General features: G+C 38.8%; 1 protein-coding gene across 12 annotated transcripts in view; it reads left to right on the top strand.

Annotated features, from left to right (window-relative positions):
• Atp11c (ATPase phospholipid transporting 11C) overlaps nt 1–13,191 on the top strand; it is a 187,645-nt gene that overhangs the window by 132,072 nt on the left and 42,382 nt on the right. For all 12 annotated transcript variants that reach the window (XM_039100444.2, XM_039100447.2, XM_039100445.2 and 9 more), the window contains 6 exons: nt 1,254–1,415; nt 3,903–4,054; nt 4,409–4,480; nt 5,626–5,699; nt 7,084–7,187; nt 8,548–8,729. In XM_039100444.2, the coding sequence (XP_038956372.1) occupies nt 1,254–1,415; nt 3,903–4,054; nt 4,409–4,480; nt 5,626–5,699; nt 7,084–7,187; nt 8,548–8,729 (746 nt within the window). The remainder of the gene's footprint in view (nt 1–1,253; nt 1,416–3,902; nt 4,055–4,408; nt 4,481–5,625; nt 5,700–7,083; nt 7,188–8,547; nt 8,730–13,191) is intronic.

Genomic DNA, 13,191 nt, shown 5'->3' with positions numbered 1-13,191 from the left:
AAGCCCCCCAAACTTTCAGTTTATTTAAAAAAAGCTAAATGATGCACAAGTAATACCACTAGGATCAATTTAAAAAGAGATTTCAAACTTGGCTGATTAATAGAGGAAAAGAAGATTAGAATGCTTTATTGCTATCAGTGTTGCTACCATGAAAAGCTTGGAAGAATAATTAGAAAGCAACTACTGCTGGAGTTTATTTCTTTTCCTACATAATAAAAACCTGAATCTTGTGCTTGTTCCTGTCAGCCCATAATTTTAACTATTTAAGCATAAATTAGCAAAAAGGAAGATAAAATTGAGGGTTTCTAAAAGCCAGATGTTATAAATAGAGTAGATAAAAACTGAGATAAAATGGAAGTACTCAAACTGATTTACTGCATGGAAAATTTATTTCATTAGCTTATTTTCCATTATTTGTAAAAACATACCTACATATTTTAACCTTTTTTAAAAATTTGGAAACTTTTTTGAGGAGTATCTGAGAAATAGGCATGGAATTTTTTTTTGCAATTTCTTATCACCTTTTACCTGTTGTATCTGCTAATAGATAACTGTTAGCATTTTTCTTTCTTTTGTCTCATATGTTCTATAGTTGTAATACTTTTATTCCAATGCAGTATTTTTATTAAAAGTTGTCCTGACAAGAAAATTGCCCGGGTAAAGGTACTTGTCAGCCTGCTGAGCTAAGATGGTTCTCAGGATCCTAATGATGGGGGGAGTGGACTCTCCTGCGAGTTGTCCTCCAGCCTCTGTGTGTTAGAGATTACAGCATGCACATGTACACCTCCACCCAATCAATTTATAAAATGAAATACATTTTTAATTGTGCTTTTCAAGGAGGAAAATATTCGCACTAGTTTTCTTTTATCGTGTGCCAGCTATATTTTTAATCCATTTCTCACTGTTGACTTATGGACTTGCCATTTATGGGCAGTGCTCACTGTATTGTTGTCCTCCTTGGAAAATTGACTTTCTACTTTACCTTATAAAAATATTAAATGATTAAAGTTGCTTCTCTTAATAAAATACATGGCTTTCTGTCCTATTAGGCATCTACATTTAAATACATTTCAGTGTCTTTGAAAATGCTCACAATTTTCTCACTCATTTGATAATACTGCATCTCTGATTGACATTTGACAAGTCTTAGAAGAAATGATTTCTGTGGCTATGGAAGTAGGACTGCCTCCTTATAGCTGGCTAAAAATTAACCATACTAAAGAACATTTTTATGTTTTTGTCCTTGTTTTTAGGTGGACTATGTATTTACAGATAAGACTGGAACACTCACTGAAAATAGCATGGAATTCATTGAATGCTGCATAGATGGGCACAAGTATAAAGGCACAACTCAGGAAGTTGATGGATTATCTCAGATTGATGGGCCCTTAGCCTATTTTGATAAAGCAGATAAGGTGACATTTTCTCTGTTACTATTTTACCTGAGAAATCAATCTTTGTAGGCATGTTTTATCCCTATATAGGGCTACCGAATTTTCCAATGGGTGCATGATACCGAGTTTTGAATAATCATTGGTTTTTGCAACTACACCTTTCTTTTATTAGCACTTTTAGCATTTGTAGACAACTAGAACTTAGAAGTAGAATTATGGTTCCTACAATGAACAATTGCTACATTGTGGCTTAGATACCTAACTACATCTTTTTTAAGGTAGGAAGGATTTATTTTATCTCACAGTTCAAGGCACAGTCCATCATGTTGGGTAAAGTCAAGGCATCAAGGGCTTAAAGCAGATAGTGACGCTATATGTACACTCAGGAAACAGGGATGAATACAAACCCATACTCTGCTCACTTTCTTCCTTTTTCACAGTCCAGGATCACTCCCACGTCGGGATGGTCCCCCTTGCAATTAAGATAAGCCTTCCTACATCAACGAACAAAATCAAGATACTCCATCCACAGATAGGCACAAGGCCCATCTAACGCCCATTATCATACCATACACACAAAGATTATATACTGAAAAAACAAGCAAAAAGACCATTCCAATGCAGCATATGGGAATGTGTCTTCCTGGTGTACGTATTTCTTTTTTTAATTTTTAATTTATTTTTACACTCCAGATTTTATTCCCCTCTCAGTTCACCCTCCAACTGTTCCACATACCAAACCTCCTCCCTGACCCTCCCCACACCCTGTTTCTACGAGCTTGTCCCTACTCCCCACCCTACCAGACCTCTAAATTCCCTGGGACCTCCAGTCTCTTGAGGATTAGATGCATCTTCTCTCACTGAACCCAGACCTCGGAGTCCTCTGTTGTATATGTGTTGGGGGCCTCATATCAGCTGGTATATGCTGCCTGGTTGATGATCCAGTGTCTGAGAGATCTGGGGGTCCAGGTTAATTGAGACTGCTGGTCTTTCTACAGGGTTGCCCTCCTAAGCTTCCTCCAGCTTTTCCCTAATTCAACCAGAGGGATCAGCAGCTTCTGTCCATTGGTAGTGTGTAATTATCTGCATCTGACTCTTCCAGCTGCTTGTTGGGTCTTTTGGAGGGCAGTCATGAGAGGTCCCTTTTTGTGAATGCCCCATAGCCTCAGTAATGGTATTAGCTAATGGAGCCTCCTCCTGAGCTGAATCCCACTTTAGGCCTATTACTGGACCTTCTTTTCCTCAGGCTCTTCTCCATTTCCATCCCTATATTTCTTCTAGACAGGAAAATTATGAGTAAGAGTTTTGACTATGGGATGGCAATCCCATCCCTCACTTGATGCCCTGTCTTTCTGATGGAGGTGGACTATATACAACTTTCCTCTCCCACTGTAGGGCATTTCATCTTGGGTCCCCCTCTTTGGGTCCTGAGAGTTTCTCACTTCCCAGGTCTTTGGTATATTCTGGAGCGTCCTCCCAACCTTCTTCCCCTGGAGGTTATCTGTTGCCATTCTTTCTGCTGGCCCTCAGAGCTTTGATCCTTTTCCCCTACCCAGTACCAGATCATGTTCCCTTCTCCCCCTACCCCATCTCTTTTCCCTCCCCTGTTCCTCCCTCCCCACTTTTGTTTGCTTTCTTCTCCCTCCCAATGGGTACTGAGGTGTCATCACTTGGGCCTTTGAGCTTGTTGACTTCTTTGAGTTGTGTGGACTGTATCTTGGGTTCTATACTTTTTTTTTTTTTTTGCTAATATCCACTTATTAGCGAGAACATACTGTACATGTCCTGTTGGGTCTGAGTTACCTCACTCAGGATGATATTTTCTCGTTCCATCCATTTGCCTGCAAAACTAGGATGTCCTCGTTCTTAATAGCCGAGTAGTACTCCATTGTGTAAATGAACCACATTTTCTGTATCCATTCTTCTGTCATGGGACATCTGTGTTGTTTCCAGCTTCTGACTATCACAGATAAGGCCTCTATGAACATAGTGAAACATGTGCCCTTGTGGCATGGTGGGGCATCTTTTGGGTATATGCCCAAGAGAGGTATAGCTGGATCCTCAGGCAGTTCAATGTCCAATTTTCTGAGGAACCTCCAGACTGATTTCCAGAATGGTTGTACCAGTCTGCAACCCCACCAACAATGGAGGAGTGTTCCTCTTTCTCCACATCCTCGATAGCATTTGTTGTCACCTGAGTTTTTGACCTTAGCCATTCTCACTGGTGTGAGGTGGAATCTTTGAATTTTTCTGATCACTACATCATAGGCCATAAAGAAGTCACTACCTTAGGTATAGGTGATACTATTTTAATCTAAATGAGTTAATACATAGTATTGCCTAGGAACTGATAATTATTATTAGTTGCTTTATTGTCGTTTGAGTATTAGGAATTTATAAATTACCTAGAGATTATAGCATTCTGTTACCTTAATATTTTTTCTTTGTTCACTGGTTACCTAGTGATCAAAATAGAATAATAGTCATTTTTAAGTTTCTGTTCCACAGAACCGGGAGGAGCTCTTTCTCCGTGCCCTGTGCTTATGTCACACTGTAGAAATTAAAACAAATGATGCAGTGGATGGACCTATAGAAGGAGCACAGTTCACGTATATCTCTTCCTCACCAGATGAAATAGCTTTGGTGAAAGGAGCTCAAAAGTAAGTACTTCTTGAATTTCTGAGAAAGTGAAACCATGAAAGAATAGGCATTTGTTTGATGTTTTTTCATTTGCCTCAGCAACTCTACTGTTTGCCTCTCCTATTATGTAAATTCAAACAGAAAATAGTGAGGCATTGGTTTAGTTATGTCTTATATATACACCCAGGTCATCAGTCCAAATTGTCATATTATACTTTGTACTTTTTTACAACTCATGTTTTTTCTAAGTGCAGACAGCAATTCTGATAACATTTGGTAAGTGACAATCCAGTTTACCCATGAGATTCAAGATGACTGAGTAGCTAAAATTGTTGCTTGAAGATATAAAAGGCTTTTTTATTTGTTTTTGATAGGTTTGGGTTCACATTTTTGGGAAATTGGAATGGACATATCAGAGTAGAGAACCAAAGAAAAGAAATAGAAGAGTAAGTAGCTGTGTGTTTGGATGTTTGTCATTTTTAACCCAAGTGTAAATAGTAAATGGAATTAGAAAGGAAAGAAACTTATCACCTATTGAACTGTATTCTCCTGTTTCAGAGTTTTGTATAAATATAGCTGGAGTAGGAAAAGGTATTTTTTCATAAAATGTCAAAAATATGAATTTGAAGTTCCAGTTTGGTTTACATGTTGTCCAGAGTGAGTCTCAGTGAACTGTTTGTAAAATGTAGATGAAAAGATTCACTCACAAGTCCCTTCCTTTTTTAACTCTTCTGTTTGATTCAGTGTAATTAATAGTTCATACATGAATAGACAGATCTAAGCCATTTTATAATGTCATTATACATTTTAAACCCTTCTTTGGCTTCTTACTGTTTAAAGATAGAGTGCCTTGTTTCTAAAACAGGACCAAAGTTACCAGTTCTTAGCACCTGCTAGTGTTCTTCATCTCTTGCTACTCTCCTATCATTGAGTTTCCCAACTATTGGACATTTAAACTCTCTTATGAATCATGGACTGCCATGTGTGCTTTTATACATGTTCTCTCTCTGTGCTCTAAAATCATAGCTCCCTTCCTTTAACGTGTTATTCTATCAGTATCCAGCACACATCCTTTTCCAGGAAACATTCCTTCAGTTGGCTTTTTTAAAATCTGTGTTCTGTTTTCTTTCTTTTGAGTGTTTTGATTGAAGGAAGTATTTAATGTACTTGGAATGTAGTTATTTTCATTACCCTTAGTCTCCTTATAATGTGCTTATGTTCTTAGAAAAGTCGTCAGCAGATTCATCTCAATTCTTCAACACATGGCACCGTGTCTCACCCCCTAAGAGGCACTCAAAGTAGAATCCCACTGGACACCTCCTCCAGATCTCGCTTAGTGGGCTAGTTCTTTGTTTTCTATTCCTATGTAGTCACTGTTTTTTAAGTTACACGGTGAAAAAGTAAACATAGCTTTCACTGCTCTTATCAGAGTGCAGAGACATTTCAAAGAAAAGTGAAAAGTACCAGTTGTACACAAAACTAGCTGTCCACTCCCAAAGAGGAAAGCTTCGTGTTCATTAAAACAGTTCAATCATGCGTCTTTTCTTATTTCAGCGTAGTTGAGTCATTTTACTTTTTCATCTTTCCAAAGGTATGAACTTCTCCACACCTTAAATTTTGATTCTGTCCGCCGACGTATGAGTGTAATTGTAAGGACCCAAGGAGGTATGCATCTTTAAAATTTGACTTATTCATCTTTTTCTAATTGTAAGGGTTGTTTATAAGCTTTTTAAGGAAAAAACATTTTATATAGTATAGGATTAAGTAGTCTTGCAAATTTTACTAACACAGGGCCTCTGTATCATGGAATGGTATGAAAATCCCAATTATAGCAGCCCAGAGTTCAGAAAGTTGGTGGTTTTCTATCCTTTTCTGACCTCTCTTATTCTACTACTGCTTGATACTCTTCCAAAGCAAGCGAAGTAGGGATGTATTATTAAGCTAGGTGTCTGGGCAAGGATAGTCTTGATTCATTCCAGAGCTAAGGACCCTGAAAATAAATCTGGCCTTTTCAGAGACGTGGTTATCATCATCTCTAGGCTGCTCAGTGTCTTTGGAAAGTACGATGACAGCTTGCCCCCTGTCCAGAGTGCAAAAGGCACACAGAGAGCACTCCTGCTTTATTTGCAAGCTCTCAGATGTATGTATATATGTGCACTGTGTTTTTTGACTCCCCATAAGAGGTTAATTTTCAAAATGTCCTTGATTTATTTTTGTATTAAATCTTTTGCATATTATTTAATGAGAGGAATATGAGACTGCAGCCAAACCCATGGAGAAATATGGTTCACTTTACTCAAATTCATGAGACTGGTTTCAGTATATGACCATGGAATTTGTTTATGACTTTTAACAGACTTCATTAATTGGAAATGAAATACTTATCATTTAAATATTTTCATGAGTACGCATCTATACCTATATTCTGCAAATGGTAAATTGTGTGGAAAAAGACATGTAAAGTCATTGGTCCCAAAACTACACTTTTAAATTTGTAGAGCACAGCTATTTCCATTTTAAGGATAAAGTTTCATTTAATGTTAAACAGTGTATATTCCAAAACTTCATTTATAATATCACCATTCTACAAAGGAATTTTAAATAACTTTTAAAGAAACTTAAAATCACAGTGTAGCTCATCAAGCAAGTCTTCTAGTTTATTCAGAGCGAACTTGGCTTTGGGGGCTTGAGTTTAGTTCTTGGCTTTAGGTCATGACTGGCTACATTTTCAAGGATACTCACTTGGAGTTCTTTAACACAGCCTAGTACTCCATGATTTACTAGAAGGAACTATAGCAGGAGTGCATGTAGTAGTATTTGAGTTAGTTACTATTTCTACAATATTCTGAACATATGGTGATTATTCTCACAAACTAAAGCTCTAGATATTTTATTCCATTTGGTTGAATATTACAGAAGAGATTCAAAATATATAGAAGTTGCATGAGAAAGGCTATCTTAACAGTTATTGCTTTTTTAAAAATCCTATTACCAGTCTTCAAATTCTAAGTTGATTACTTTGCTTTGTTTTGTTTTGTTTTTATTTTAGGAGATATACTACTTTTCTGTAAAGGAGCAGATTCATCCATTTTTCCCAGGGTGCATAGCCATGAAATTGATTTAACCAAGGTCCATGTGGAGCGTAATGCAATGGTGAGCAGGCATCCCTGTTGCAATAAGTACCTGGGGATAGCGATAGGACACTGGGGATAGCGATAGTACCTGGGGATAGCGACAGGACACTGGAGATAGCGATAGGACACTGGGGGTAATGATAGGACACTGGGGATAGCGATAGGACACTGGGCATAGCGATAGGACACTGGAGATAGCGATAGGACACTGGGGATAGTGATAGGACACTGGGGATAGCGATAGGACACTGGGGATAGCGATAGGACACTGGGGATAGCGATAGTACCTGGGGATAGCGATAGGACACTGGAGATAGCGATAGGACACTGGAGATAGCGATAGGACACTGGGGATAGTGATAGGACACTGGGGATAGCGATAGGACACTGGGGATAGCGATAGGACACTGGGGATAGCGATAGTACCTGGGGATAGCGATAGGACACTGGAGATAGCGATAGGACACTGGAGATAGCGATAGGACACTGGGGATAATGATAGGACACTGGGGATAGCGATAGGACACTGGGCATAGCGACAGGACACTGGGGATAGCGACAGGACACTGGGGATAGCGACAGGACACTGGGGATAGCGACAGGACACTGGGGATAGCGACAGGACACTGGGGATAGCGACAGGACACTGGGGATAGCGACAGGACACTGGGGATAGCGACAGGACACTGGGGATAGCGACAGGACACTGGGGATAGCGACAGGACACTGGGGATAGCGACAGGACACTGGGGATAGCGACAGGACACTGGGGATAGCGATAGGACACTGGGGATAGCGACAGGACACCGGGGATAGCAACAGGACACTGGGGATAGCGATAGGACACTGGGGATAGTGACGTTTACGGTTCCCAAAGGGATGTTGAAGTTAACTGTAGGTCGTTTTATACTTGGGGATTTGGTCATAGTCCATATTCTTTATTTTAGCATAAATGACTACCCTAGACCAATGTTGTGACCAGAACTAGTACTAGTACTTGATAGCGATCAGTTATTTGGAACTGTTAACTTCTTAGTTGCATGCTGTTCATTTTAAAAAATTAAACATCAGAATTTCTCTTTCATACAGATGGGCAAAGCAAATAAATTTCAAGAATATGTTTGGGGCTAGGAAGATGGCTCAGCAGTTAAGCGCAGAAGACCCAAGTTTGGTTCCCAGTACCCATGTAGGATATCATAACTACCTGTAACTCTAGTCTAGGAGTTCTCATGCTTCTGGTCTCCATAGTCAGCAGCACTCATGTGAACATAACAGTACAGAGACATTTTGATAAATATACAACATATAATTAAAAATAAATCTTTAAAAGGGTATAACATTCTTTTAGCCATTGCAAAGAACTTCTGTTTTGCTTCTAGGATGGGTATCGGACTCTTTGTGTAGCCTTCAAAGAAATTCCCCCAGATGATTTTGAAAGAATCAATGTACAACTGATAGAGGCTAAAATGGCCCTACAAGATAGAGAAGAAAAACTGGAGAAGATTTTTGATGTGATTGAGACTAACATGAATTTAATTGGAGCCACCGCTGTGGAAGACAAGTAACTAGATGTTCTTGTTAAATTTTTTTGAGACTTTAATTGTATTGTTCCTTCTCTTTCCTCCCTCTAAAACCTCCCATGTCCAACCCCATTTTGCTCTCTTTCACATTCATGATCTCTTTTTCCTCTAAGTGGCCATGTGTATATGTGTATGCCTAACTATATCAGTGCCTGCTCAGTCTGTAGAAGTTATTCGTACATTTGTTTTCAGGGCTGACCTTTTAGTATTGGCTAAGGAATTGTGCGCTTCAGCAAAACGGGGGATTGGGGGGTGTTATTTCTCTTCCCTCAGGCAGCATTCATTATTTACCTGTGGTTCTTTATCTATTCCTAAGCTTTTGCTGGTCCATATTAGCATGTCCATTGGTATTGTCTCTGTTCAGGTCTACTCTTATTATTTTAATGACCAGTCATTTAGATATATGCCAGATTAGAAATTTATTACATATTCTTAAATCTCTTTTGTCATTGTCATCTAAGTAAACTTAGATTGGTTTATTTCACCAAGTATGGAAAATGTAGCAGATTTTGAACTCTAGAAATAGTTTTAAAGTAAATACATGTATCTTAGAAATAATGAACCTATTATCAATATGGTCTTTTGAATATTTACCAAATCATCTAATTGTTTATGGAACTTTAATGAAACAACCTTACAGTATGTAAGACAGGATTATAGAATTATTATTTGAACTGGTGCCTAGAAGAATGGGTAAGATATTGGTAAATGACCAGAAAGGAAATTCACAGTGGATAGCTCAAGAATTTAATCTAACCTGCTTCTACAAGCCAGATTATATTTTTGAATACTTTAAAATAAGATTTAAAAAACTTAAATATATAGGCTGAGTTCTTTGAGACATTATAATAGAACATGGTCAGTTGTTTGATTGAAATAGTGTTTTAATTTTTAAATAAAGCAAGCTTTTCAAAGAGTTGTAAATTGTGAGAAAGGGACTAGAGAGATGGCTTCATGGTTTAGTATACTGATTGAGCTTCCTGAGAACCTGGGTTCAATTCCCATCATCCACATGGTATCCACAATCATCTATAACTCCAGTCCTGAGGTAACCAATTCCTTTTTCTGCCCTTCTTGAGCAACAGATATGCACATGGAATACAATTACATATGCAGGGAAAAACACCCATATATATAAAATAAATGAACTAAACTTTGATTACTCAGAAAGTTACAGACATATTTAACCAATTGAAAGTATTTAAATTTTTGTTTTTATTTTATGTTAATATTTATCTATTGGTCTTGCACACTCATGGGCAAACACACACACACACACACACACACACACACACACACACACACACACACACACACAATGAAATTTGGTCACCTCATTCCCTAATAACCTCTCTCATCCTAGTCATGTTCCCATTGAATCTCTTCTACCCAACAAGGTCCCCTCCTATTTTCTTGTCCTTTGATTTTGGTTTTGGCTTTGTTTGGGTTTTTTGTTTGTTTTGTTTTGTTTTGTTTTGTTTTGTTTTTGTAGCCCACTGGGTTCAATTAAGGGTGTTTGCATGAGCATGAGGAGTATAATCATTTACCCAAGCATGGGCAATTTAGTGATGACTGTGCTACTAAAGAAAATTACTATCCTACCCCAGCAACCATTAATTGCCAATAGTTCCTCTGAGAATAAGTATGAGCCCCTTCTCCACCCATGATAGAATTGTTGATGGAGCCCATTTTGTGTAGGGAGATAGACCTGCTGTGAATTCATGAGTGCAGTGCCTATGAGAAAACTTCAAACATTCCTCCACTTCTTCCAGACCTTAAATTTTTTCCATCCCCTCTTTTCATCATGTTTCCTAAAACTTTAGGGATTGTGTAAATTTCCCATTTAAGTCTGAGCTGTCAACTCTCACTTATTCTTATCACTTTGACCAGTTATCATTTTGACTTTATTAACTGTCACCCACTGCAAAGTGAATCATCTCTAACCAAGGTTGAGAGCAGCACTAATCTATGGGTATAAATAAACATAAATATATTTAGAAGAAAGTTTGATACTCAGTTAAAAATAAAACTCGAGCAGATTACCTCTTAAGGCCTAGGATCTCACCAGCTATAGACTTTTGGCTAGCTTGCAGTACCAAGCATGAGTTCCCTCTCATGGAATGGGCCTCAAATACAATTTTTAAAAGAGATGTATTTATTTCATGTGTATGGGTGTTTTGCCTGAAGGTGTGCCTGTGCAGAAGCCAGAAGAACTGTCAGATCCCTAGGAACTGAAGTTACCAGCAGTTGAAAGCTGCCACGTGGTTCCCGGGAATCAAACCCAGGTCCTCTGCAATACTAGCCAGTGCTTTTAATCACTGAGCCATCTCTCCAGCCCCCTCAAATACAACTTTAAAAAAGCAGTGGTTACACATTGCACCAGTGGACACATCTTGCCCGGAAGGTTGGTTTTGTAACTCAAAGAGTTCATGATAGCTTTTGTCTCCCATCGGCCTACATAACACCTTCAATCACATTGAAAGCTAGCAAGCAGGGAGGAAGCTTGCAACTCAGTTATAGTCTTGATTTCTCTATCCCTCAACAGTTGTGTATATGGTATCTTCAACAATAGGGTCTTACCATTTAGTTCTGGTGAACAACTAAGAGCCATAACGAGCTTATTTAGTTTGGGAGAAATTTCTGGGACCTCACATTCAGAAGAGGGGAGCTAGAAAGATGGCTCAGCACTTAAGAGTAGTGGCTCTACTTCCAGAAGATCTGGGTTCCAGTTCTAGGGAATACAGTGTCCTTTTCTGGCCTCCTTGGAACCTGCATGCATGTGCTACACTGATATAGATACAGGCAAAACATGCATACACATAGCATAGCATATAATACAATACAATACAATACAATACAATACAATACAATACAATACAAAAAACTTTCAAGGAGGTATTTGGCACTTAGATTTTTAATTAATAATCTAGGCCTTGTGGAAGTAGCGTTACATAGCCATTCAAACTCATTTATAAAGAATCACTTTAGGGCTGGAGGGATGGCTCAGCGATTAAGAGCACTGACTGCTCTTCCAGAGGTCCTGAGTTCAAATCCCAGCAACCACATGGTGGCTCACAACCATCTGTAATGGGGTCTGATGCCCTCTTCTGGCATGTCTGAAGACAGCTACAGTGTACTCATAATAAATAAGATAAATAAATCTTTTAAAAAATCACTTTAAAAAACTTAACTTGCAAATACAAAACACCATGCAGCTATATTGAAGTACTCAAACAAGTACTTGCCAAGACCCAATGTCTGCATATCTCAATGAACTTCTATGTTTTCTTAAATTATATTTGATTACTTAGCACCAAATAGCAAACTTCCATGTGATATCTTCTATATATTCTTTGTTTTTGTTTATCCTCTTGCCCAATTAACTCCTCTTTTCTATTCATTCATGTCCACTTAAACCTTTCCATGTTTATTTTTCTTTGTGTGAGTGTAGAATGGGGAGGAATGACAGTCCCATGCATGTGGGAGCGCCCACGCAGTACAAAGACTTCTGATCTGTTGTAGCTAGAGCCACAGGCTGTTGGCAGTCACTTGGTATGTGTGCTGGGAATCAAACTAGGATCCTGAAAGAGTAAAACATGCTTTAATACTTAACCATCTCTTCAGTCACCTCCTGGAAATTTTATTAACATATTATAAACGGTTAAGAAGTGTTATTGTTGGGCTGGAGAGATGGCTCAGTGGTTAAGAGCACTTACTGCTCTTCCTGAGGTCCTGAGTTCAAACCCCAGCAACCACATAGTGGCTCACAACCATCTCTAATGGGATCGGATGCCCTCTACTGGTGTGTCTGAAGACAGCTAAAATGTACTCATATAAATAAAATAAATTAAAAAAAAACATAGAACTAAAATAAAAGAAGTTTTATTGTTGCATTCCAGTATGTGTGTATACATTTTATTTATTCTTATTTATTTATTGTACTATTCACTTTACATCCTGCTAACTGACCCCCTCATGGTCACACACACACACACACACACACACACACACACACACACACACTCCTTCCCCTATCCCTCCTCCTCTTTTCCTCTGTCCTGGTAGGGGGCCCCCTTGGGTGTGCCCCTACTCTGGCACATCAACTCTCTGAGGCTAGGCATGTCCTCTCCCACTCAGGCCAGACAAGGCAGGCAGCCACCTAAAAGAACATATTCCATGGGCAGGCAACAGCTTTAGGGATAGCCCCCACTCCAGTTGTGTTTGGTACCCACATGAAGACCAAGCTGCACATTTGCTACTTATGAGAGTGGGGATCATTGTCCACCCTATATATGATATTCCTTGGTTGGTGGTTCAGACTCTGAGAGCCCCAAGGGTTCAGGTTAGTTGACTCTGATGGTCTTCCTGTGGAGTTCCTATCACCTTAGGTCCTGCAGTTCTTCCATTAGAGTTCCCAAGCTCCATCCACTGTTTGACTGTAGG

Source organism: Rattus norvegicus, chromosome X, assembly GCF_036323735.1.
Source record: "Rattus norvegicus strain BN/NHsdMcwi chromosome X, GRCr8, whole genome shotgun sequence".
Lineage (NCBI taxonomy): Eukaryota > Metazoa > Chordata > Mammalia > Rodentia > Muridae > Rattus > Rattus norvegicus.
Note: the sequence above shows the minus strand (reverse complement) of the source record. Positions and strands in the feature narration are given on the sequence as shown.